The sequence below is a fragment of the Schistocerca cancellata genome, chromosome 1 (assembly GCF_023864275.1).
Source record: "Schistocerca cancellata isolate TAMUIC-IGC-003103 chromosome 1, iqSchCanc2.1, whole genome shotgun sequence".
Taxonomy (NCBI): Eukaryota; Metazoa; Arthropoda; class Insecta; order Orthoptera; family Acrididae; genus Schistocerca; species Schistocerca cancellata.
The window spans coordinates 118,347,397-118,372,877 of NC_064626.1; the positions used below are offsets into that span (position 1 = coordinate 118,347,397).

The window sequence follows — 25,481 nt, forward strand, 5'->3', positions numbered from 1 at the left end:
CATCTGAAACTCGACCATGGACTGACTATCTCAGAACCAAAAATCGGGCCCTTATATATCATCACAATATAGGTGCTCAAACTACACATTGTTTGATATTTAATTTACACAAATTACAATTAAAACTTAACTCATTAAATTAACTGAATACATTGAAAATTTGTGTCTTTACAGTGGTCTCCTCTAGTACAAGAGTTAGGCCTAACTATTTGTTTAAATGATGAAATTAACAGATATCGTTATGCAAACAATACTTTCGATAAAATTGTTAATTACTTTGGAATTAATTAGGGGCTGGCTTTGCTACCATATTTTCGAATAGAGCCAAATAGATCGTTTAAGAATACTACCAGTTGTTTCTCCAAATGTTTATAATTAGTACAGAATTTATATTTGTTTATGAGTCAACAACAGAATTTAAGTTATGAAACAATTATTGATTTCACCCTATAACAAAAGATATTAACTAGGAATAGTCAAAAAAATTAGAAAATCAGTTACATACATAAAACTAAGCACAAAATTAGATCGGGTGGTATATTCTTTAAAACTGACAGCCAACCTTTCTCATTTATGAAATTGCAGATTATGCTCATGTATGTTAATGGTAATTAGTCAGACATGAAAAATGAATTTTATGGAGGCAAATGGCAAAACAAGAGGGGAAGTGAAAACATCCCAGCTTGCTTCATCACAACATGCCAGCCAAGCAGTGGTTTCTTCGTGTCACTGGGTGTCATGTCCAGAGAATATGCTGTGAGAGAAAATATTTAATAAGCTAAAGAGGATGCACATGTGCCTGTATCCCTCCACTACTATGACCTACAGCTAGATGAGGCTCTGTCCCCTTCCCAATTTTAGGTAACTAACAAGTCTGTCTTTATTCCCTCTGTAGAACATGAAAATTTTCTTCAGCTGCTTTCAGAATTTGGCTTTTTCTTCGTGCAGTAGTAGCCATTACATTCCACACAATTTCTTGTACATTTATAATCTAAATAACTATCTTGGTTATCCACACACAAAGTTTACAAAGTCATTTTTATATGAATAAAGTGTAATTCATAAGACTATCTCAAAATAGAAATACTGACTCAATTCTACAACCTTCTCCCAGAGAATTAAGTGTTAATACTTCCTATCCCTTCTTTTTTGGGCAGGGGGCAGTGGAGCTCCTTGACCTCCGGAGGCCTGAAAAATTACTCCAGTAGCTCCAACTAGTTATGCCCTATGCTGCAGCAGCTTTTGGGTCTGCAAATTTCTCTGTGCACAATTGTTTACACATATTTTGTATGTACAAATTGATGTATTTTTTCTGGACTTGCAGGTGGCACGCGTTGTGGAGAGCCGCTCACCTGACTTCCCAGTCGGGAAGTACGTCGTCGGTTACTGGGGCTGGCGTGATCACACAGTGGCTGACACAAAGAACCATAACGACTTGTGGGCACCCATTTTAGCACCTGATGTTGGCGACTTGCCCTTGTCACTGTGCCTGGGGGTCTTAGGCATGCCAGGCAATTCTGCGTATTTTGGATTTCTTGAACTCTGCCATCCCAAGACAGGAGAGGTGGCTGTGGTCAGTGGGGCAGCTGGTGCTGTTGGCTCCATTGTAGGTCAAATTGCTCGTATAAAAGGCTGCAGGGTCATTGGCTTTGCTGGGTCTGATGAAAAGGTAGGTTACATATCATCTGGCCATCTGGAGTCAGTCTCTCTCTCTCTCTCTCTCTCTCTCTCTCTCTCTCTCTCTCTCACACACACACACACACACACACACACACACACACACACACACACACACACACACAGAGAGAGAGAGAGAGAGAGAGAGAGAGAGAGAGAGAGAGAGAGAGAGAGATCACACAGTTGACATAACGATAGTCCCCTAGTGAACAAAATGTGTTAAACCTCCTGGGTACAAACAATCTGTATTACATTTTACATTGTACATGCTGCATAATACTTCTTTTTTACCACAAATTAGTTGTACGCTCATTAGCTCCATATGAGGAGAACACAGGTCAAAGCTGCCCTCCATACATTCATTCATATTTGTAGTACTTTAGAAACTTAATATTAATATAGATCCCATGTTATTTAAACATTTCGTTCAAAGCACAGATCTACCATTAAAACTCTTCTAATGTTTAATGACTGTACAGGATACTTTGCAATAAATCTTTTTACCTGTCAGAACCATATGTTTCCGAAAGTCACCACAATAAATTTGTTTTCTGTTCACAGGTAAAATGGCTCAAGGATGAACTGGGTTTTCATCATGCATACAACTACAAGTCCATGGATGTTGCAACAGCATTAAAAGAGGCTGCACCTGAAGGTGTGGATGTATACTTTGACAATGTAGGAGGGAAGCTGAGCAGTGATGTAATATATAATATGAGAACAGGAGGAAGAATTTCAGTCTGTGGCTCTATATCTAGTTACAATTCCACAGAAATACCAACTGCACCCATCTTACAGCCAGCCATGATTTTCAAAGAGCTGAAAATGGAGGGATTTTTAGTTAAACGTTGGTTGGACCGATGGGATGAGGGAATTAAACAAAATATACAGTGGATTAAAGAAGGAAAATTGAAATACAGAGAGACTGTCACAGAAGGATTTGAAAATATGCCAAAAGCATTTATTGGTATGCTTAAGGGAGAAAATGTTGGAAAAGCAGTCATCAAAGTTTAATCTACTCAGTTGTGGATTTGCAGTCAAATAGAATTCTTTGATACGAGGATTTTAATGGGGTTGATGAGCAATGAAAGGTAAATTGGAATCACTTTAGTTGACTGCCTGCATCCACATCACATCACATCACATCACAGCTATGAAGAAGTGTTTGGTTGTGTTGTGTTAGTAATATAATAAAATATTGTCATAACACTGTAACATATTTGCTAACATTACTGTCTTTACCATCAATGCAAAACATGAGACAATCTTTCATTACTTTGTAAACATGTTTCTCATAATAAAAATACTAAAAATAAGCTGTAATTGGATAAAACACTTTTTGCTATAAATCTGAAACCAAATGTTTGGATAACTTTCACTGTATGCAAGACAGAAAGTAAATGATAACTGAGAAACTGCTGAGATTGTTGTCCCAAGATCTTAGGTGTAAATGATAAATAAAACAAGAAATATTTTGAAACCAAACTTCGCAATCTTCAATTGATTTGAAACTCATTGATTCTATCAACCAAGAATCATGACTTCTGACCTACAATCCCATTTCCATTATAACACAAACTAGAACAACCTTGAACATCTTTTACTAAAATACACAGTCTATTAAGAGCAAACTACCTGTAGTATAATTAGAAGTCCTTTCCAAAGGCGAAGACACTACATACATAATGTGTTCTACAGAGCACTGGATCAAAACTGATAACCTGCTACTACTTAAATTTATGAATTACAAAATTGGAAGCTGTTTCTGTAGATCAAACAGAAGTAGTGGAGGCTGGCTACTGCTTGTCAGGGAAGTGGTAGATTCAAATACAGTAAGAAAAACTGATCCCTGATATGGTGAGAAACATTTTGAACATTGTACAATAGACATCACACAAACTAATATAAATATTCTCTGAATTTATTCTTGAATTTATTGACCTTTCAGTGTCTTTAACCAGATAAGAACATGAGTTACGTTTTTATATGAACAGGGGGAAAACGTATTTCAGAGTGATGGCTTTAATGCTACTTTCTTTCAGAATATCTTCTAATATGATTAAAGTATCAAGCCTTTGACTTCCAGTATGCAAAAGCAGTAATGGACCCACAAGGGTACAATGAATTCTAGTAGTAGCACTGATACTATATTGATGATTCTGACTCTGTTCCCATATCAAAATTACAGAACTTGTCTAACGGAATTTGAGACCAAACTGAGATACTATTTAAAATCAACTTGCCTGACAAGAGTACAGTATCTTCCACTATAACTAAATTTGTCTTTTAAAGATATGTAAATGAGCCAAATAGTATCCAAATCTTCAAAAACATTCAGATGTGTCAGAGTGTCAGATGTGGCATACAGTATACAAAGAGGTTAATGCGGTCCAAACAAAAGCAGCCTTCCTTGGTGCAGCACTCAAGGATTTCAATGTTGCCTTTGCACTAAAGGATGTGACATTAAAAACACACATGGAGGACTAAATCATGGTTGGGTAAAAAAGGCATCAGAATATCATGTAAGACTAAGAAGAGATTTTATGAGCAAAGCATTATAACTAGTGATTCAAATTTTCACAACTACTTAAACCTGTCAAGAAGATCCATTAAAATAATTTATAAGGCTAATCAACTGCACAATTCATAAAATAAGGGAAAGGCAAACCTACACATGAGAAGTTGCCTTGCCCTTATTTTACATATTGCTCTCTCCCAGAATTTTCATTATTGTTATCAACTGCACAATAACAAACCTGTAAGTGAATCCACCAATAAACGTAGGGCCTTTTGGGACATTGTCAAGGGGATACTGAAAATCAGTAAAATTTGGAATATATATGCTAGAACAATAATCTAGTTGCAGACACAATAGAAAGCATGATACATTTAATCTACACTTCACCAACATTGCTAATTGTGTATTACCTTGGTGCACATTTCCTTCTAAAGCAGTCGTAACATAAAGTGTAACATTAGTAAATCACTATTTTTAGCACCTGTATCCAAATGTGAAGGTCTGAAAATTATTGGCCAATGGAACAGGCATACGCTTTTGGCACTTTATACTAGCATTTTCCTTGAAGCTTTCAAGAAGACTAAGACAGTTCCTTTGTTCAAAAAATGAGGCTAGGTATGATGTCAACAACTATCAGAAAATCTCCATTCTATCAGCTTCTCTAGATTATTTTGAAAGGTCATATAAATAAATCTAACAACTTTTCTTGGAAGCAACAGCTTATCATCTGAACACTAATTTAGCTTTCATAAAAACAGATCAATAAGTGAAGAAATTTTCACTTTCACAGGCCGCATTATAAATGTGTTTAATGAGAAACTCTTCTTTTGGTCTCTTTATAGGTCTCACAAAGGCATTTGATCTTTTTGAGCCAATCCTTGATGTTTCATAAGGTGGAAGCTTATGCAATTAGGGGTGCCTTCAGTGAATGGTTTCACTCATGTATCTCCAACAGTAAACAGCTGGTCAAACTTGCAACTTAACAAGGACAGAAAGTTCATTCAGAGGCAGAATTAATAACCTTAATTATCCCACAGGACTCCACCCTATGCCTCTCCTCTTCATTTTGTACATCAAGGATCTACTAAAAAATTTACCTTTCACAGCTTCTGTCCTATTTGCTGATGATATGAAACTGTCTTTCCAGATCACCTCATTGTAACTTGTTAGAGCTGACATAACTGGCAGCAGTGAAAGATTCCTCTACTGTGTATGTATGAGGCAGTAACCAAAAGAAACCAAACTTATTTTTTGACTTACTTATTCACATTTTAAGCAAAAACCTTCAATCCCTTCAAAGTACTCTCCACTTGCACTAATATACTTGTTTAGTCTTTTATTCTATTTTTCAAAACAGTGTTTCTGTTCATCTTAAGTGATGCTTGAAAGCACATTTGTCGTAGTCTTTTTCTGCACCTCAGCAAAATTCTTTCCTGTCATGCCTGTTTTCATTCCAGGAAACAAACAAAAAGTTGCACGGGGCAAGATCGGGTGAGTATGGGGAGAGTGGAGGGTTGTGAGGAACAGTGACCACAGCAATTTTTGGTCAAGAAGTGCCATACAGACAAGGCTTTTTGAGTAGGGGTATCATCATGATGGAAATACCAGTCACTCGACTGCCACAAATCAGGCTACTTCCACCACACACTGTTTGCAATCTTTTCAAAGCTTCAAAGTAGAAAGCCTGGCTAACTGTCTGATCCTGTTGAAGAAACTTTGAATGAATGACTCCTCTTACACTGAAAACACAAATCAGAATTTTTAGCATTTTATTTCACCTAATGAGCTTTCTAGGGGCAAGGCAAACTTGAAGCCTTCTACTGGCTTGATTGTCACTTTGATTTAGGATCATAAGCATCACACCACATATTGTCACCTCCCCCCTGCGGGTCCGGGGTAAGAATAGGCCCGAGGTATTCCTGCCTGTCGTACGAGGCGACTAAAAGGAGTTCAACCGTTTCGGCCTTCCATGTGATGGTCCCCCTTGGGGTTTGACCTCCATTTTTCTAAATTTCTACAGAAGTACGAGCCTTTTGGGGAAGGACACCTTACGTGGTGTACCACTGGTCCTAAGTGCACTCAGACCTTGGCACTCAGCATTGCACCGGCGTTGTAACCATACCCACTATTGCTCAAATTGGGCCTAAACGCCTTTTGGGTTGTCCCAGTTACGCCCATAGTGCGTCTCCATCTGCACCAGCGATCATGATGGACTTTCCATGGCACCAGAAATCCAGCACGGTAGCCAGCCCGTTGTGGTGGGGTCGTCATGTACCCTCTAGGTTGTAGCCCCCTGACAACACAGGGATCGTACTGCCGATACCTGAGCTGCACCCTCCCCACGTCGGCCAAGGAGTAGATGCCCGTCTCCTTGGGGCATCAGGACTCCCGGCAATGGTCATCCTGCCAGGTGGCCCTTGCTGCGGCTGGGTGGCGCCCGTGGGGAGAGCCCCTGGTCGGAGTGGGTGGTATCGGGGCGGACGTTTCGCAGATGAAACGTCACCACGTATCGGGTCGCTCTGCGGCCGAGTCTTTTAAAAGAAAAAGTACCGTTTCTGGTTCTGGTTCTCCTGCCCCTTCCCCCTTGGCCACTCCATGGGAGGAGGGACAGGCCCGCCGGCTTGGAGCGAAGTACTTCCCCCGCTATTTAGTCTGTTCTCGGACCGATGGGGGGACATTCGCCACCTCCAAGCCCATGTTCTTTGTTCAGCACATTGAGGACATCTTCGGGGAAATCGAGGCTCTCAGCAAGATGCGTTCAGGGTCCGTACTTATCAAGACCACGTCCGCCACACAGTCGGCGGCGCTCCAGGCGTGCGACCGCCTAGGGGACATCCCAGTCTCCATTGTCCCACATCTGGCACTCAATAGGACGCAGGGGGTTATTTTTCATCGTGACCTCCTGCTACAATCTGATGAGGAGCTCCGGGCCAACCTGGAGCGCCGAGGCGTGCATTTCGTCCGGCGAGTCCAGCGCGGCCCCAAAGACCGTCGCATCGACACTGGGGCCTTTATCCTCGCCTTCGAGGGGGACGTTCTCCCAGAGAAGGTAAAGGTAATGTGCTACCGGTGTGACGTGCGACCCTACGTTCCGCCTCCTATGCGCTGTTTTAGGTGTTTGCGCTTTGGGCACATGTCGTCACGGTGTGAGGCTGAGCCCCTCTGTGGCGATTGTGGCCGTCCTCTTCGTGAGGAACATACATGCACCCCACCACCTCGGTGCGTTAATTGTCCTGGCGTCCACTCGCCTAGATCCTCAGACTGCCCCGCATATCAGAAGGAGAAGAAGATACAAGAAATCAAAACTTTGGATCGGCTGTCTTATTCTGAGGCCAGGAAGAAGTACGACCGCCTCCATCCCGTGCCATTGACCACTTCATTTGCCTCAGTTGTGTCCACTCCTTCCGCGGTATCCTCACCCCTCTCCTATCCCCCCTCCGCCTCCTCCGCCCATCAGGGGGCTCTGCCTCCGCCTCCCAAATCCCTCCCTTCCAAATCCTCCTCCCCCGTGGCCCCCACCCCCTCTGCCCCAGGGGCCATCCTTCCTCCTCCTTCCCCCCACACGCCACCTGAGAAGCGATCCTCTTCTCAGGCGTCCATCGGGGAAACGTTCCGGACCCCGGCTTCCGAGGTCCGGCGTTCCAAAACGGACCCCGCGCGTGAGGACCTTCTTCGGGTCCAGCCCACCGTCCCTGTGCCTCCTCGGCCTTCCAAGAAGGCCTCCAAGAAGAAATCTTTATCCCCCTCTCCACCCCGGCGCGTTTCGACTGACGCTCCATCCGTGAGTCGCCGCTCCCGGCCGTCCTCAGTTTCGCCGGGACGCTCTGCTGCCAGGCGCTCAGCTGGCCTTTCGTCGGCAAATGATGCTGCCCCTCCTACACAACCAGGGACAGCGGCCGCAGCTGGCGACCAGTCGATGGAACCGGATCCGCCTCCCGTCGGTTGTAGCGTTGTTCCCTCGCAACCTGGCCCTCCGCGGCCGTCGAGGTGACCAGCTCTTCCCCCGTCTCGTTCCCACAACTTTTTGACTAGCGATGGCGTTGTTTCATTGGAACATAAGAGGTATTCGATCTCATCGGGAGGAATTACAACTGCTCCTCCGCCTGCACTGTCCGCTCGTCCTTGGACTCCAGGAAACCAAGTTGCGCCCGACTGACCGTATTGCCTTTACCCACTATACCTCGGAGCGGTATGACCTTACCCCTGTGGACGGTGTCCCAGCTCATGGTGGGGTCATGTTGCTCATTCGGGACGACGTCTATTACCATCCCATCCCATTGACCACCCCACTCCAAGCAATAGCTGTCCGCATTACTCTTTCTGCTTTTACTTTTTCAGTTTGTACCATCTACACTCCACCGTCGTCTGCCGTTAGTCGGGCTGACATGATGCACCTGATCGTTCAGCTTCCCCCGCCGTTTTTATTGTTTGGCGACTTCAATGCCCATCATCCCCTTTGGGGCTCTCCTGCATCCTGTCCAAGAGGCTCACTCTTGGCAGATGTCTTCAACCATCTCAATCTTGTCTGCCTCAATACCGGCGCCCCGACTTTCCTCTCGGACTCTACTCATACCTTCTCCCACTTGGACCTCTCAATATGTTCTACCACTCTTGCCCGTCGGTTCGAGTGGTATGTCCTTTCTGACACCTATTCGAGCGACCACTTCCCCTGTGTCGTTCGTCTCCTGCACCACACCCCATCCCCACGTCCTTCGAGCTGGAACATACTGAAAGCTGACTGGGGACTTTACTCATCCCTGGCGACCTTTCCGGACCACGATTTTCCCAGTTGTGACAGTCAGGTCAAATACCTCTCGGCTGTTATCATCCATGCTGCCGAACGTTCCATTCCTCGTACTACTTCTTCACGTCGCGTTTCCGTCCCCTGGTGGAACGAGGCTTGTAGGGACGCTATCCGTGCTCGACGACGTGCTTTACGCACCTTTCGCCGCCATCCTACGTTGGCGAATTGTATTGAATACAAACGACTCCGAGCGCAATGCCGTAGAGTCATCAAAGACAGCAAAAAAGCTTGTTGGGCCTCTTTCACCGGCTCCTTTAACAGTTTTACTCCTTCTTCCGTCGTTTGGGGTAGCCTGCGCCGGCTGTCGGGCATTAAGGCCCACTTCTCGGTACCTGGCCTGACCTCAGGTAATGCGGTCCTTGTTGATCCGGTGGCTGTCGCCAACGCCTTTGGCCGCTTTTTCGAGGAGGTTTCAAGCTCCGCCCATTACCATCCTGCCTTCCTTCCCAGGAAAGAGGCAGAAGAGGCTCGGCGACCTTCCTTCCACTCGCTGAATCTGGAAACCTATAATGCCCCCTTTACTATGCGGGAACTCGAACGTGCGCTTGCACTGTCCCGGTCCTCTGCTCCGGGGCCGGATGCCATTCACGTTCAGATGCTGGCACACCTTTCTCCGGCGGGCAAAAGCTTCCTTCTCCGTACCTACAATCGCGTCTGGACCGAAGGTCAAGTCCCCATGCGTTGGCGTGACGCCGTTGTTGTTCCTATACCCAAACCCGGGAAGGATAGACACCTTCCTTCTAGTTACCGCCCCATTTCTCTTACAAGCTGTGTTTGTAAGGTGATGGAGCGCATGGTTAATGCTCGGTTAGTCTGGATTCTTGAATCTCGACGGCTCCTTACTAATGTCCAATGTGGCTTTCGTCGCCGCCGCTCCGCTGTTGACCACCTCGTGACCTTGTCGACATTCATCATGAACAACTTTTTGCGAAGGCGCCAAACGGTAGCCGTGTTCTTCGACTTGGAGAAGGCTTATGACACCTGTTGGAGAGGAGGTATCCTCCGCACTATGCACAGGTGGGGCCTACGCGGTCGCCTGCCCCTTTTTATTGATTCCTTTTTAACGGAACGAAAGTTTAGGGTACGTGTGGGCTCCGTATTGTCCGACGTCTTCCTCCAGGAGAACGGAGTACCTCAGGGCTCCGTCTTGAGCGTAGCCCTTTTTGCCATCGCGATCAATCCCATTATGGATTGCACTCCACCTAATGTCTCAGGCTCTCTCTTTGTCGATGACTTCGCGATCTACTGCAGTGCCCAGAGAACATGCCTCCTGGAGCGCTGCCTTCAGCGTTGTCTAGACAGCCTCTACTCATGGAGCGTGGCAAATGGCTTCCGGTTCTCTGAAGAAAAGACGGTTTGTATCAACTTTTGGCGATATAAAGCGTTCCTTCCGCGATCCTTACATCTCGGTCCCGTTGTTCTCCGATTCGTGGACACAACTAAGTTTCTAGGGCTCACGTTGGACAGGAAACTGTGTTGGTCTCCACACGTCTCTTATTTGGCGGCCCGTTGTACACGTTCCCTTAATGTCCTCAGAGTTCTTAGCGGTTCATCTTGGGGAGCGGATCGCACTGTCCTGCTTCGCTTGTATCGGTCCATAGTCCGATCGAAGCTGGATTATGGGAGCTTCGTCTACTCGTCCGCTCGGCCGTCCCTCTTACGCCGGCTCAACTCCATCCACCATCGGGGGTTACGTCTTGCGACCGGAGCCTTCTACACTAGTCCTGTCGAGAGTCTTTATGCTGAAGCTGCCGAGTTACCGTTGACCTACCGGCGCGGCGTACTGCTGTGTCGGTATGCCTGCCGGCTGTCGTCTATGCCCGACCACCCCACTTACAAGTCCTTCTTCGCCGATTCTCTCGACCGTCAGTACGGGTTGTATGTGTCTGCCCTGCTGCCCCCCGGAGTCCGCTTCCGTCGCCTGCTTCGACAATTGGATTTTGCCCTCCCTACCACCTTCAGAGAGGGTGAGAGCCCGACACCACCTTGGCTCCAGGCTCCGGTTCATATTTATCTCGACCTCAGCTCACTCCCGAAGGATGGTACTCCGGCTGCAATGTATTGCTCACGGTTTGCCGAACTTCGTGCTCGACTTGCCGGTCACACCTTTATTTACACCGATGGCTCCAAAACTGACGATGGTGTCGGCTGTGCCTTTGTCGTCGGGGCCGCCACATTTAAATACAGGCTCCTCGACCAGTGTTCCAGCTTTACGGCCGAGCTTTTTGCTCTCCATCAGGCCGTTCAGTATGCCCGCCGCCACCACCATTCATCATATGTACTGTGCTCTGACTCACTCAGTGCTCTTCAGAGCCTTGGAGCTCCCTATCCGGTCCATCCCTTGATACAACGGATACAGCAGTCCCTCCATTCTTTGGCTGATAATGGTGGTTCTGTCAGCTTTCTGTGGGTTCCCGGACATGTGGGAGTGCCTGGGAATGAGGCTGCGGATGCTGCAGCCAGGGCTGCAGTCCTCCTGCCTCGGCCAGCCTCCCATTGTGTCCCGTCATCCGACGTTCGTGGGGATGTCTGTAAGAGGCTTGTGTCGTTGTGGTGGGATGCTTGGTCATCCCTCCAAGGAAACAAGCTCCGGGCAGTAAAACCGCTACCAACTGCTTGGACAACATCCTCCCGACCATCTCGGCGCGAGGAGGTCCTTCTGACCAGGTTGCGGATTGGGCATTGCCGGTTTAGCCACCGCTACCTGCTCTCCGGTGACCCAGCCCCGCAGTGCCCTTGTGGTCAGGCATTAACAGTGCGCCATGTTTTATTGTCGTGTCCCCTTTTTAGTCAATTTCGTGTTGTCCTGTCCCTGCCATCTACTTTACCGGATGTTTTAGCTGATGACGCTCGAGCAGCTGCTCGTATTCTGCGTTTTATAACTTTAACTGGCTTGTCCAAGGACATTTAATCTTTTTACTTATTTTGTCTGCATCTTTGTCGGGTCCTTCTGGTGTCCCCTCCATCCCCTTGAGTTTTACCAGATTCCATGTGCTCAAACAACAGTGACTGGGCGCTAATGACCTCAGCAGTTGAGCGCCCTTAAACCCAACCAAAAAAAAAAAAAAAAAAAAAACATATTGTCACCTGTAATAATTTTTGAAACAATTTTTGCAGGACTCTTCTTTCAAAGCACAGCATGCTCCCATGCAACCAGGTTTTTGTACAGCAGTCATCACTTGTGCCTCGAATTTGGCAACCATACTTTTCATTCCCCAATCTTCTGTCACAATATGCTGCACTGAACTCCAAGTCACTCTCAACAGCCCCAAAATGTCTTCAGTGGTCCACTGTCAGTCTTTGTTGATTACACTGAGCAAGGTGGTGCAGTGGTTAGCACACTGGACTCACATTTGGGAGGACAATGGTTCAAACCCGCGTCCAGCCATCCTGATTTAGGTTTATTGTGATTTCCCTAAATCGCTTCTGGTAAATTCCAGGATGGTTCCTGTGAAAGGGCACAGCCAACTTCCTCCCCAATCTTTCCCTAATCTGACGGTACCAATGAAATGAAATGATCGTATGGCATTGTTGGCCGGGAGGCCCCATGAGGGAAGTTCGGCCGCCGTATTGCAAGTCCTTTTTAGTTGACGCCACTTCGGCGACTTGCGAGTCAATGATGATGAAGAACACACAACACCCAGTCATCACGAGGCAGAGAAAATCTCTGACCCCGCCGGGAATTGAACCCGGGACCCCGTGCGCGGGAAGCGAGAACGCTACCGCAAGACCATGAGCTGTGGACATGGTACCAATGACCTCAATGTTTGGTCACATCCCTTGAACCAACCAACAGCTGATTACATGAATGTTTTCAACATTTTCGTGTGTTTTTGCCATGGAAGGACAACTGAAATTTCACCATTTTTTTGAAACGGGAAAATGACTCACACTTGAGTTTCCCCCACCGCATCATCCTTGTATGCTGTTTTTAACATTTTAAGAGCTTCTGTTCCACTTTTTCTGAGAAAAAAAAGCAGAATTTCACTGCTGCATGCTGTTCATGAAAATCAGCCACTGCAGAAAAGACAATCACGTAAAACAGTTGTCACTATAAATTCTGCCAAAACTTGTCCTGGCTTGCTTCAGCGGCAGCATTTGGCTTACTGATTCTGGAATGTTCAGTCTATGTGCCCATAGTGACAAAATACAGTACTACAAAAGCTGTGCCAACCAAAAAATTTGTTCAGTTTCTTTCGGGTACCCTCTTGTGTCAATAAACTACTGCTAAATAAGAGCAATGGACTCTTAAGAGGATCCGATTTTGCATGGGGCAATGCAATCCACTGAAGAACTCATATCTTTTCATAATGAAGGAACAGAGCAGGTAAATTAAGTAAAGTTTCTGTGACTACAAGTAGATAGCTCTAAACAGTGGAATGTGCACAAAGAAAAGATATTTAAAAGCAATGTGAAGCTCTTGATATACTTTTCTCTGGTCCACTCAAAAATGGTTCAAATGGCTCTGAGCACTATGGGACTTAACATCTATGGTCATCAGTCCCCTAGAACTTAGAACTACTTAAACCTAACTAACCTAAGGACAGCACACAACACCCAGTCATCACGAGGCAGACAAAATTCCTGACCCCGCCAGGAATCAAACACGGGAACCCGGGCGTGGGAAGTAGTCCACTCAACTGTATCTTAATGATATACCATTCTGGAACTTCTTCCATACAAGAACTTGTATGACATGGGAAAGAATCTTAAAGACAATGGGAAAAGTAACTTTACACACTGCTACAAGACAAATATTCAAGGCATTGAAAACTATATCTGTTCTGCGTATCTATAATCTTGAAACACACTTTCAGAAAATAAGAATCTGCACCTCTTCCAACTGAAAAACAATACTGATTGACATCACGTTGACAACATCAGCCTAATAAGCCATAATTCACAGCAGTTTGAAATATTATGCAGACAGTATATCATGGTAGTCGGCTGCAACCATAAACAAATGAGAACTTAGACTGCCCAAAGCCCTGCTTCCCCCTTGAAGGGCTGCCATCCTACATCCGCGTTCTGTGCCCCCACAAAAGCAGAACTGACATAATGGTCATAGGGATCGTCGACTTCTTTGGTGTGGTGAGAGTCACATTCAAATCCATTAATGCCTTTTCATTCACTTCAAAATAAGGAGGGGAAAAAAGCAATCCACAACAGAATGTAAATTGGAGTACACAAATCATCTGGTAGGGGCTACAGTGCAATTGTTTGTTGCAGTTGGCAGTGGTAGTTCAAGCTTAACCTCTACTGGTATCTTACGCAACTACAGTTCAAAACACTCGCTATTTAAAACTGCCACAATATAGTGCATGCATAACATACGGGGAACTTGCTTTATAATAAATTGTCAATTTCTATAAAAATAAATAAAAAATGTCTCCTTTAGGAAGACTGTCACAAACTTACTTCTCCAATGCTGTTTCTACTCTGCAAATGACTACACGGAGGTTACTTCATATAACATGAGACATACAATCTGTCTTACCACACATAGCCCCTATTTATTTTTACGATAAAATTGTATACGTATCCAGATGTTTTCATGTATTACAACATAGTGAAAGTGAAAATATATATTTAGTTGTTTTGCACGTAGCCTCTTTATTAACAATAATGGGAATTCCTGATTGGGGCAAAACATAAAATAAGGGGAAGGCAATCACTCATCTATAGCATCAATGTGTGGGACACAGAAACGCAACATGAAACAGCATTCACACAATCTTTTGAGAACTAGCTCTTTTTCTTGCAATAGTACACACACAACCATACAGACACCCAACCGCACACCCCAAGGCCACAGCACAATTATTTGTATGTATGAATTTGCGAAACGTATCTGAGAAATACAATTTACTGGACCAACAAAGAAATATAACAGGAACAGCATTGACAACATATGTCAATTGACTGAAGTAGCTTAATCACTGAAGGAAAAATATGTATCAATTACAAATGAAAATCAGGAAAATTGAGAGTTCAGTACAACACATGTTAGGGAGGGAGGTAGGTATGTTTCCCAAATTTCTTACAAGTCATGGAGGTATAAATAAGTTTTATTACTTTGCACTTGCTACTCAAGTGGTAAACAAGATATGATTAAATATAACATTCCACACAGCTCCTATAAAACAGGAAACTTTGTGAATCTTGGTGCATAGTATTATCTTGAAATCCACTTGTGTAAAAAGTATGAAAGCCTACTTACCAAGTTTCAAGAACCTGCTTTAAGTGATGAATCTCAGAATATACTACACTCTCCTATGAGTTGCTCCCACTGGAATCATGGGGACAAGGCCAGTCTTATTACAGCACATAAAGAGGTATTTAAACCATCATTCTACCTATACTCCATGGGTGAGTAGAACAGCAAGAATCCCTAGTAAGTGGTGCATTGGGAAGTACCCTCCATTCAGTTTAGTGGTTTGTAGAGTAGGGAGGTGGATGTAAATGAAAGGGCAGACAGTATTGTTAATAATAAGCTCTGTTATGATAATGACAATATTTACCAGAGAACTTCTTCTCAAAACTCATATTAAAATTAAGAAAGGGGGGGGGGGGGTGGAATCAGTGCACGTTTGTCACAGGACTAATGAAAAGTTCTAAATGTAAAGCAGTAAATACCAGTGTTCTGTCAATGTTGGTGGATAACTTGGGTGTGAAATACAACTCAATAATTGATCAAATGAACATTGCACTTTTCTTACAAATATGGTGATTGTAGATAATTTTAATTCTAGCTTTCTTCGATTGAATCTTGTCATAATGCAAACCCTAATTATTATTATTATTATTATTTTTTTTAAAAAGAGGTTTGGATAAATCAGTTTCACAAAACAAATACTGTGGTATTACCAGTTGATGATGAAATCTAAACTACAAAGTATACGTAGTAACAATGAACCTAATTTCAAAGATGAGCAAGATCAGTTTTCTTTCTCCCATTTTTTTTTAAGTTTAATTTCCTAAGGTCACTTGAGAATTTCAGCTTGAAGATATGGTTCAAAACTGTCCATAAGCTATATAAAATAGATGCCAACAGCAGCCGTTGCTTTTCTAAGCAGCAAAGTCCTGAGTGCATTTCCTTCAAAAGTTGATATGTTTATAGCTAGTTAGAGGTCCTGTGGATCACTTTCCATGATATACCTGAACATGGAACAATCAAACAGGATTCCAGGATGGAATAATAACAATATGATGAAGACGATATACTGCTACTCACTGTATAGAGATGTTGAGTCACAGACAGGCACAACAAAAAGAGTGCTAAACATATGAACTTTTAGCCTAAATTAAACTATACACACATGACCACTGTCTCTGTGCATTGATGCAGTAGAGCATTCTAGTCCCATCCAGATCACCAACCTTACATTCAAAATAAAGTTTGTTGCACTTCTTTACAACAAGATTAAATTTATGTTTTTTGCAGTTTGAGAGTTAACTCTACCCATATATAACAAAAGGAATTTGTGCTATTTAAAAAGGTATAAGACATATCTCCTTATGAATCAACACAATGCACAAACCTTCATGAACTTTGCATAACAAGCAGTCATTTGCAAAAATTGTGAGAACTATCAATGCAGAGATGCAACTGGTAATAAACACAACACAACACAACTCTCAGTGTTCAAACACAATTCATCGGCAATGCTATCAAATCAACTTATTTTGTAGGGTTAGATTTATAAACGGTCACGTGTGCTAATTCCTTATACATATTTTGATTAATTTTCAACAGTTAAATCTGAATATTATGGAAGTTCAGCCATAGAAGAATAGCCACATTGCAGATTTTTCGATGATTTCAGTAGATAGAGGGTAGAACGTTACAAAAAAAACTGAGCCTGATAGCCAAAAATTGATCTCATTTTCTAATTCAGCACCCATGATATATTTTGGAACAAAAATGTTGTTGACCAGAATAATTAGAGGTTATTCAGTTCCAGTCATAACATTAATCAGTTTAGCTTTATGGCTGTTATTGCTCATTCATTCATTCATCACAAGAGCTGACACTTATCAGCTTCAGCAACACACCTGCTTACCCAGTTACCCCTCTGTTCTCTGTGGCTTTATAATATACATATGACAAAAAATAAATTAACAAACAACAGCACAGAGTGCTTCTAACTATGAGGCATGCACTACACTACGGGAATCTGAATAGGAGTTCCATGAATCAAACAAGTCTCATTAACTCCAGTGCCCAAACCTGCATGTGCATCATTGGTTGTGCAATTATTTTGAGAGCATGCCTTGAATTTCACTATCTGAGGAACAAAAAGAAACTGATAGTAACAAAGGTAAAGGGGATACAAAATGTAGACTTGCAACAGCAAGAAAATCTTATCCTAACAAAGAGAGGGATTTCAATATCTAACACAAATAAGTGTACTTAAGTGTTAAGAACTCTTTTCTGAAAGTATTTGTCTGGAGTGTAGTCTCGTACTGAAGTGAAATGTGGATGATAAACAGTTAAGGCAAGAAGGGAATAGAAGCTTTCGAAGAGTCGTGCTACAGATGAATGCTGATTAGATGGATAAGTCAGACAACTATAAAGAGGTATTAAATCAAATGGATGAGAAAAGACATTTGTGGCACAAGTTGACTAAAAGAAGAAATCTGTTGTTAGGAACGCAAACTGGGCATCATGAAATAACCAATTTTGTTATGGAGGATCATGTGGTTAATAAACATTATAGATGGAGAGCAAGGCTTGACTACAGTGAAAAGGTGCATGCAGATACAGGTTGCAGTAGTTATGGAGAGATGATTAGGCTTGCATAGAATACACTTGTGTGGACAGCTGCATCAAACAAGTCTTCATATGGAAGATTATAACACTAACAACATCAACATTTTGAGGATATGATCAGGATGAACCACTGAGCAACCACATTGTCCCCCTCTAACACCCATCAGTGAAAATTTTCAAATTATACTATTGACAAAAGATGTTGAAAGAAACAAGTTTGCCACCATGGTTTATTTTAACTGTGACTGGTAACAATTAACTTGTTGTTTCATTCTATATCAATAACAGTCTTGGTGAAGTCTAACTAAAGGTGTTTGCATTTAAAGCTGACAAAAGATATAATGAACATATAATGAACAGTAGTTTTATAAATATAAATTACTATTTCTCTTTGTGTTTCGAGTGATTGAAATTAACCTGTTTTTGTGCAAGAACTGAAATATGGCTTGCACCTAATGTCACAAGGGCTGCATTTGTGTGTATCTCATGAGTGATTAGCAAATGTCTCTGGATCAAACAAGAACATGTATATCTGATACGTCATGAGGTGCTGACCCCACATGGATACCATTAGTTTACCAGCCATACCACAAAGACTGGCTGTGGAATGGCAAATACTGTAACTTGTAACACTCAAGACAGTTCCTTGATATACTCCATTCTCCTACTGCATTTATATTTTCTATGGCTGGATTACACAATGTCAGTATTTGGAGATGAAGTGTTTTGCAATTAATCAGCAGATCATCTTTCATACAGGGTTGTACCATTTTTGTGCACACCAGCAAGCACTTTGTTTTGCTCCACAGGAACACACATTGCTAGCCTCTTCTGGTAGTAGTTGCCATCATCCCAGCTTCATCTTACACTTCCAGACTCTAATGCAAAGACAGGCCACAATTTTTCATATGAAGAAAGGTTGTTGACTGCCAGACAGTAGTTCCATTTTATGAAGTGAATGACTCTCCATTTCCGAAGTCCTTTAGCATATTGTTTCTTTCAGACCTATTCTCTCAAAAACGAAACAACAGTACAGTTTGGATGGAGTCTTGGTGTAACTTTCTGTCTACACAGCAACTACTCACCTTACATGAGATAGTGCAATGCAAGTGAGGTGGTATAGGTCAGTGGTAGTCAAATTTTTCTGCTCAAGAGCCAATATTGACATAAAGAACAAAGCACATCGAGCCTTGTAATACACTGAGGGAAAAAAAAAATCTTATAAATATAATGTATCAGTGTTGGTTTGATGAAATATGAAATTTACTTCCTCTCTCTCTCTCTCTCTCTCTCTCTCTCTCTCTCTCTCACACACACACACACACACACACACACACACACACACACACAAACTCATCTACATACACTAAGAACATTCCACTATGCTCTCTCAATTTCTTTTTCTCATCAGCAAACACCTAGAAGGATTTTATCACTTCACCTCCCAGGGCTATGATAATCCCCCACTGCAAAACACAGCATGCAGCTGTACACAAGTTTGCGATTACAATGCACAGTTCAATTTGGCATGGTGAATCTGCACACCCCTCTTGAACTGCTTCAATTTGTTATTACCTGTAGTTGTAAAATTCAGTATCTTTTATATCTATCATTTTGTAAAATTAAACTGTTGCTTTTAAAAGAGAGGCTGGATTACTGGCTTATAGATGTTGCAAAAAAATCTTGCATTGAAAGTTCAAAGGCAGTTCACCAAGAAGATAACATCAAATATTTCCAGTCATGACTATGTGATTCATAACAGTGATGTAACGAATTCAAGCTCCATGGTTTCATTTAGTAAGATACCTAACTACCACACAAAGAAAGTATGGCGAATTTTACATCAGCCTTGGATTAGTTGAGTCTAATGGCTCGCTTCTTCTCACAATATATAGCAAGTTGCATTAGAAACTATTCATTCCAATTGCAAGGACAAGAACGAAGAATTTTTGTGTATATATAAGAAAGAACAATTATTAAGAAGTCAAAAAACTGGGAAGCATGTAACCTAAACTGTGAATGAGAAAGCCACAGAGGCATTGTATTTGGTCAGCTATCCCACTGTTCAAGCAGGCGAAGTGTGCTCTATTGCCAAGAATTTAGTAAAACTATGTACGTCAGCCATAACAATGTATGTTCGATTAAAAATCTACAATGCATCTTTCTACAGTGCTACTTTTGAATGACACTGCTTCCCATTAAATTAATGATCTCTCTGGCTATATCAAACATGAACTAGTTGGTCGTCTCCAGCACAACAAATTCATCTTGCAAATGGACTCCAACTGATGTTGCTGGACTGACCATCTCACTGACAATCGTACTATTGCCATGCAAACATACTCTCGAAGAAGACTTGTTGATATGTGCATCACTGCCAACTAACACTACTGGAAAATAAATTTTTAACACCATTAACAATCCTTTTGGAATAAGCCATATCAACTGGAATAATTCAATTGACATTCGTACAGACGGTGTCAGGGCAATGACTGGTAAAATTACAGAAGTGGTATCATGAATAAAAAGTAAAGTGCCAAACTGTAGTTCCAGTCTTGCACAGACAAGCTGATGCCCCCATAAAGAAGATACTGCCAATTCTGAAATTCATTCTTGAAGAAGCAGTAAAAATCATCAATTACATTAAATCACGCTCTCTTCAGTGCTAATTGTTTTCAGCATTGTGTGAAGATTATGGGAGCAGACATAAAACACTACCGCTCCATACTAAGGTTAGATGGTTATCACGGGGTGAGACATTAACAAGATTATTTGAACTAAGGACTGAATTGCAAGTTTTTATGACTGGCATTTCTTTTAACTTAAAATACCATTTGAGCGATGTGACTGTTGTTCAGACTAACACTTTTGGTGGTTGTACTTGGAAAAATCAATGAATTAAGTCTATCTTTACACAGAAAACAGACAACAGTTTTCAATAATAGGTGAATAGCAACAAAATAACTCCTTTACAAAAGTTAAGATTTTTTTGTGTTTACAACGGAGAACTAGAAGGATTTTTAACACTGAATGCATTTGTTGGTGAGACAGGACAATTACCAAATGAAATATCTGAAGAATTGGTCCAAGATCTACATAATATGTAGCACAGGTTTTGAGATGTCTTTTTCCTAAAGAGCAGAATACAAAACTGAAAATAAATTAATGGGTCCATAATCCTCTTGTACCAAATTTGCAGAAGCCAGAAAATATTTCAAACTAAACCCATGAAATCTTTTTAGAAATGACATCAAATTCAAGCATGGAAGCACTGTTTAAAACAATGTCACATGGCGATATTTGGTGCAGGGTTTATGACGAATATCCAAAACTTACTACACAGGCTCCGACTATCCTCCCATTCCCAATAACATACTTGTATAAAATGGGATTCTCAGCATATACAGCTAAAAAGCCAAATTACCAGAATAGTCTGGATGCTGAACCAGACATGGGTCTTCAAATCTCTTCTATCAAGCCTGACATTAAACAGTTTGTCAAAAATAAAAATCAGCTTCATACCTTCCATGAAATAGAAAAAAAATATCAGTTTACAGCAGAATCAATACAGTGTTATTTTGTGTGTTGTTTGCATGTAACAGAAGTCTGTAGACTATTTTTTATGACTTCCATTACATGATTATGATTATGATTAAAGATTGAGAAATTAACCACATCTTAAAATACTACAGTATCTGTAGGTATATTTCTTTTGTTACTGAGCAGGAAAATTACTCTTTTAACAAGGTCTTAAAGTTAGGTGACTTTTTGTATTGTGCTGTTAGTTTCATTAGTTGCTAGATGCATAATATTATAAAATAGGGCTGAGAACCATAGCCTACAGGAATACTTGTTCGGGCCACATGTGACCCATGGGTCGCAGTTTGATGACCACCGATGTAGATGAGTACTGGTGTTGGCTTGAGACATTCAGTACTAACACGGTTTGAATGGGGACTATGTTAACGTGCTTACTAGGGGGACAAATATTACAGGTGAATACAAACGATGCCCTTAATCTTCATTTCATGAGATCTGAGGAGCTGCACTAAATTCACTATTTGTGCACAGCAGAAATTCCCACATTTAAAACCACTTTGTTCTGGGATGAGTTTTCCACTAATGGTCACAGAGAATGTTCAGAAAGGTCTGTTCCACAAGGTTAAATGTAAAGTAGAAAAAGAAATGGGACAGGAGTTCTTTAGATCATTAGTCTGCTTTTCTTGCTCCAGCATTTAATTCTGTTAGCTGTGCTTGTGTGACTGATTCCTTTAAGCTACACGCCTCTGTTGCCATATCTCTTAAGATTCTCACTTTTCCACTCCTCAGCATTGTTTTATTTGTTAAAGAGTTGAGATGTCATTTGATTAGATGTAACAATACTGAAATTCAGTATGGGGCTGATGGTTCTCCAAAGCATACCAGGCACACCAGCTACTTTGTTCAGTGCCACTATTCTGCATTTCTGCTTCCTGGACTCATAAGTTGTGTGCATAAGAACTTCCACAACAGTGATTGTTTTAAAAGAAAAGAAATCGGATTCACAGGGCTGCTGATACTTAGCCAACAATGGCATGTTAAGTACAGATATGCATTTGGACCTGTATCTTTCTTGTATTGTTCTTTTTCAATATTCTCTCAGTGCCATCACTGAAGTTAATGTAATTATCTGGTTTAGGATGAATTTTAAGCACAGTGTGACCCAACTGAGTTTTAAATGCCCCCAATCTTGTTTTTATCCATGCATGGCTAATCATCATTTATAAGTACTATAGTTTTGACATTATGTTCTTTTTTATGTACACTGTCAGCCCTAGCTAAGCCGAATAATGGTCTTTGTTACTTATTTTGGCCAGATTAAATAATAATTTAAAAAGCAAATTACAGTGCTATATAATGTCCTCCTTAAACACTCACTTTTGGACTCCAACTAAATATACAGGGTGATTCACGAAGATATGCAAATATTTTAATGTGTTGTTCTACAAGTAAAACAAAAGAAAAAAGTTCACATAAACATAGGTCTGCAAATGTTTAGTTACGGAGTTATGGATAATAAAGGATTTTGCCTGAAATTTAGCAACTTCGCTAATACAAAGCCATCACAAAACTGTATGAGGTTAAAGTAAAGCAAGATTTCCATTTATTTTTTTGTTATTTGTCTGATGAATCTAATAAAACAGGTCCCAGACATTTATCTGCAGTAGTTTTCCAGAACATTCAGGGAAGCAAAGATTATTACACAAGTAATTTTGTTTACTTTCCATTAAGAATGTAGAAATGTTTATGTCATTGTTGCCAACCATTAGGGAGTTGTTTCAGTCGTTTCCTAACCTTGAAATGAGTTAAGTTTTCTGTATTGTCCAGTGAAAGAACATAATAACAACAGTTTATTTAAGTGAAACCACATAGTAACTGTTGTAGTTTGTAGATTGTTTATGAAACAGGGATGCCTTTCAAATTTATGTCAGAGGAATACATTGATATTGTGTTTATTTATGGCAAATGTGATGGTAATGCAACAGCTGCAGTTAACGAATATCACGTACATCATCCAACTCGGAGGAATTTAAAAAACCACATTGGGTTGGGTTGTTTTGGGGAAGGAGACCAGACAGCAAGGTCATCGGTCTCATCGGATTAGGGAAGGACGGGGAAGGAAGTCGGCCGTGCCCTTTCAAAGGAACCATCCCGGCATTTGCCTGGAGCGATTTAGGGAAATCACGGAAAACCTAAATCAGGATGGCCGGACGCGGGATTGAACCGTTGTCCTCCCGAATGCGAGTCCAGTGTCTAACCACTGCGCCACCTCGCTCAAAACCACATTGGGCCAAGTAGTTAAAAAATTAAAAATTTTATAAAATTCCATCTCTGCTTCTCTGGAGGTTCTGGAAAACTACTGTAGATATATGTCTGGGAGATGTTTTATTAGATTCACCAGATCAATAACAACAAAATAAATGAAAATCGTGCTTTACTTTAACCTCTTACAGTTTTGCGATTGCTTCATATTAGCGAAGTTGCTAAATTTCAGGCAAAATCTTTTACCAGCCATAACTCCATAACTAAACATTTTTGAACCTATGTTTATATGAACTTTTTTCTTTAGTTTTACTCATAGAATAACAAATTAAAAATTTGCATATTTTCATAAATCACTCTGTATTGCCTTGGGTCTCTTGAATCAGTGAAATATCTGTGATAGCCTTCTTACATGGATCACCTCATAGTGTGTTGTTCTGTTTACAACCATCTGACAGGACATCCCCACCTGTGTCTGAAATAGTGCCTCTGCAGGAAGGAGCAATGGATTATTGTCCCGGAAAACTTCACTAATGGAGTTCTTTGAGGATATTATGCTTCCAAAAAGCTATCATAGGCTTTCTCGAGACTGAAAATCACAGCTGCCAGCTTGCTTAGGACAGCTTGCTGTACAGCCATCTCTAGCAGCATTAAATTATCAATTATAGAGTGATATCTTCTGAACCCACAACAGAAATGAGGAAGGAGCTATTTGGATTCGAGACTCCAGACCAAAAGGCAGTTAGCATCCACTACAAGGTGTTTTCTACATATCTGGTGTCTTCAATCATGATAACTACTCTGGCATGTATGGTCCTTCCTTAGTTTGAAGAGCTGGATTAAGATCAGTTAGTCAGGGAATTGCCTAGTCATTCATACTCTGTTTCCCCTGTAATGTTCTGTAACATACATAAATGTATTTTATTACGAATGGGTGACATGACATGTGCCACACATCAGGTCCATCTTCCACATGGAGATTTGGCCAATGTACCTTTTGTAATTTTGGCATAAAAATCTCAAACACTCTTCTGCATTAACACAAAGTGACAATGAAATAACGACATCTGGTTCACGGAAGCTGTTATTTCAGCATGAATTGTCACCTAGGTTGATTCCAAATTGGTAGGGATTTACAGTTATTTGCCTTATGTTAGATAGGGTTGTTGAGTAGCTTTGCACCAGTGTAAAGAGCACTTACCACTAGACATGAAGAAAAATGCCTATTTGAAAATAATTTACCTTATTTTGAAATTATGAAAATTACAGTTCTACTGAAACTGATTATCAGCAAGAAATGCTATTACAAAGCATATTATGTACTGGGAAGTGAGTGTGAAAGAAAAAGAGAGATACACAGAGAGAGAGAGAGAGAGAGAGAGAGAGAGAATTCCAAAATGCCTAAAGAGATTTCTGAAAGATGAGAGGGATATCTACTTCAAACAATATTCTTGCTGCTCATATCTGCTACAATGGTGCTATTAACACACACAACATTACACCATCACATACAACATTGGTTGCTGTATTTTATAGAAGAAGACTGAAGGCACTTACAGCATCCAGCACATGAACACTGAGTGCATCAGATCAATACATTCCAATAACAGACCAGGTACATAATGATTGGAAAAAGGGGCGGGGGATATCATGGATGCAACAGGCATTATCCCCCACATTATAGAAGTGCTCTTTCCAAAAATTTCAGCTTTTGCTCCTGCTGTCCGCTCTGTCCTGATGAGTATAAGTTTTGCCATTTTTATTCTTTTTTCTCATTTCCAATAACTCTACTTGATTACAATTTTATGTGGTATTTACACAGTACTTCAGCTTTGTCACTCCACAGTAAAGTTCTCGTTTGTGACAGCACACCGCAGCATTGACATATTGTTTCCTAGTAACTGCTT

The 25,481-nt window shown here is 41.5% G+C and overlaps 1 protein-coding gene across 1 annotated transcript in view; it reads left to right on the forward strand.

The window, feature by feature from the left end:
- The window catches only part of LOC126152287 (prostaglandin reductase 1-like), a 37,237-nt gene extending 34,244 nt beyond the window's left edge, over positions 1 to 2,993 (forward strand). The window contains exons 2-3 of the mRNA XM_049916000.1: positions 1,325 to 1,669; positions 2,239 to 2,993. Coding sequence (XP_049771957.1) covers positions 1,325 to 1,669; positions 2,239 to 2,691 — 798 coding nt within the window. The 3' untranslated portion in view covers positions 2,692 to 2,993. The remainder of the gene's footprint in view (positions 1 to 1,324; positions 1,670 to 2,238) is intronic.
- The last annotated feature ends 22,488 nt before the right edge of the window (positions 2,994 to 25,481 follow it).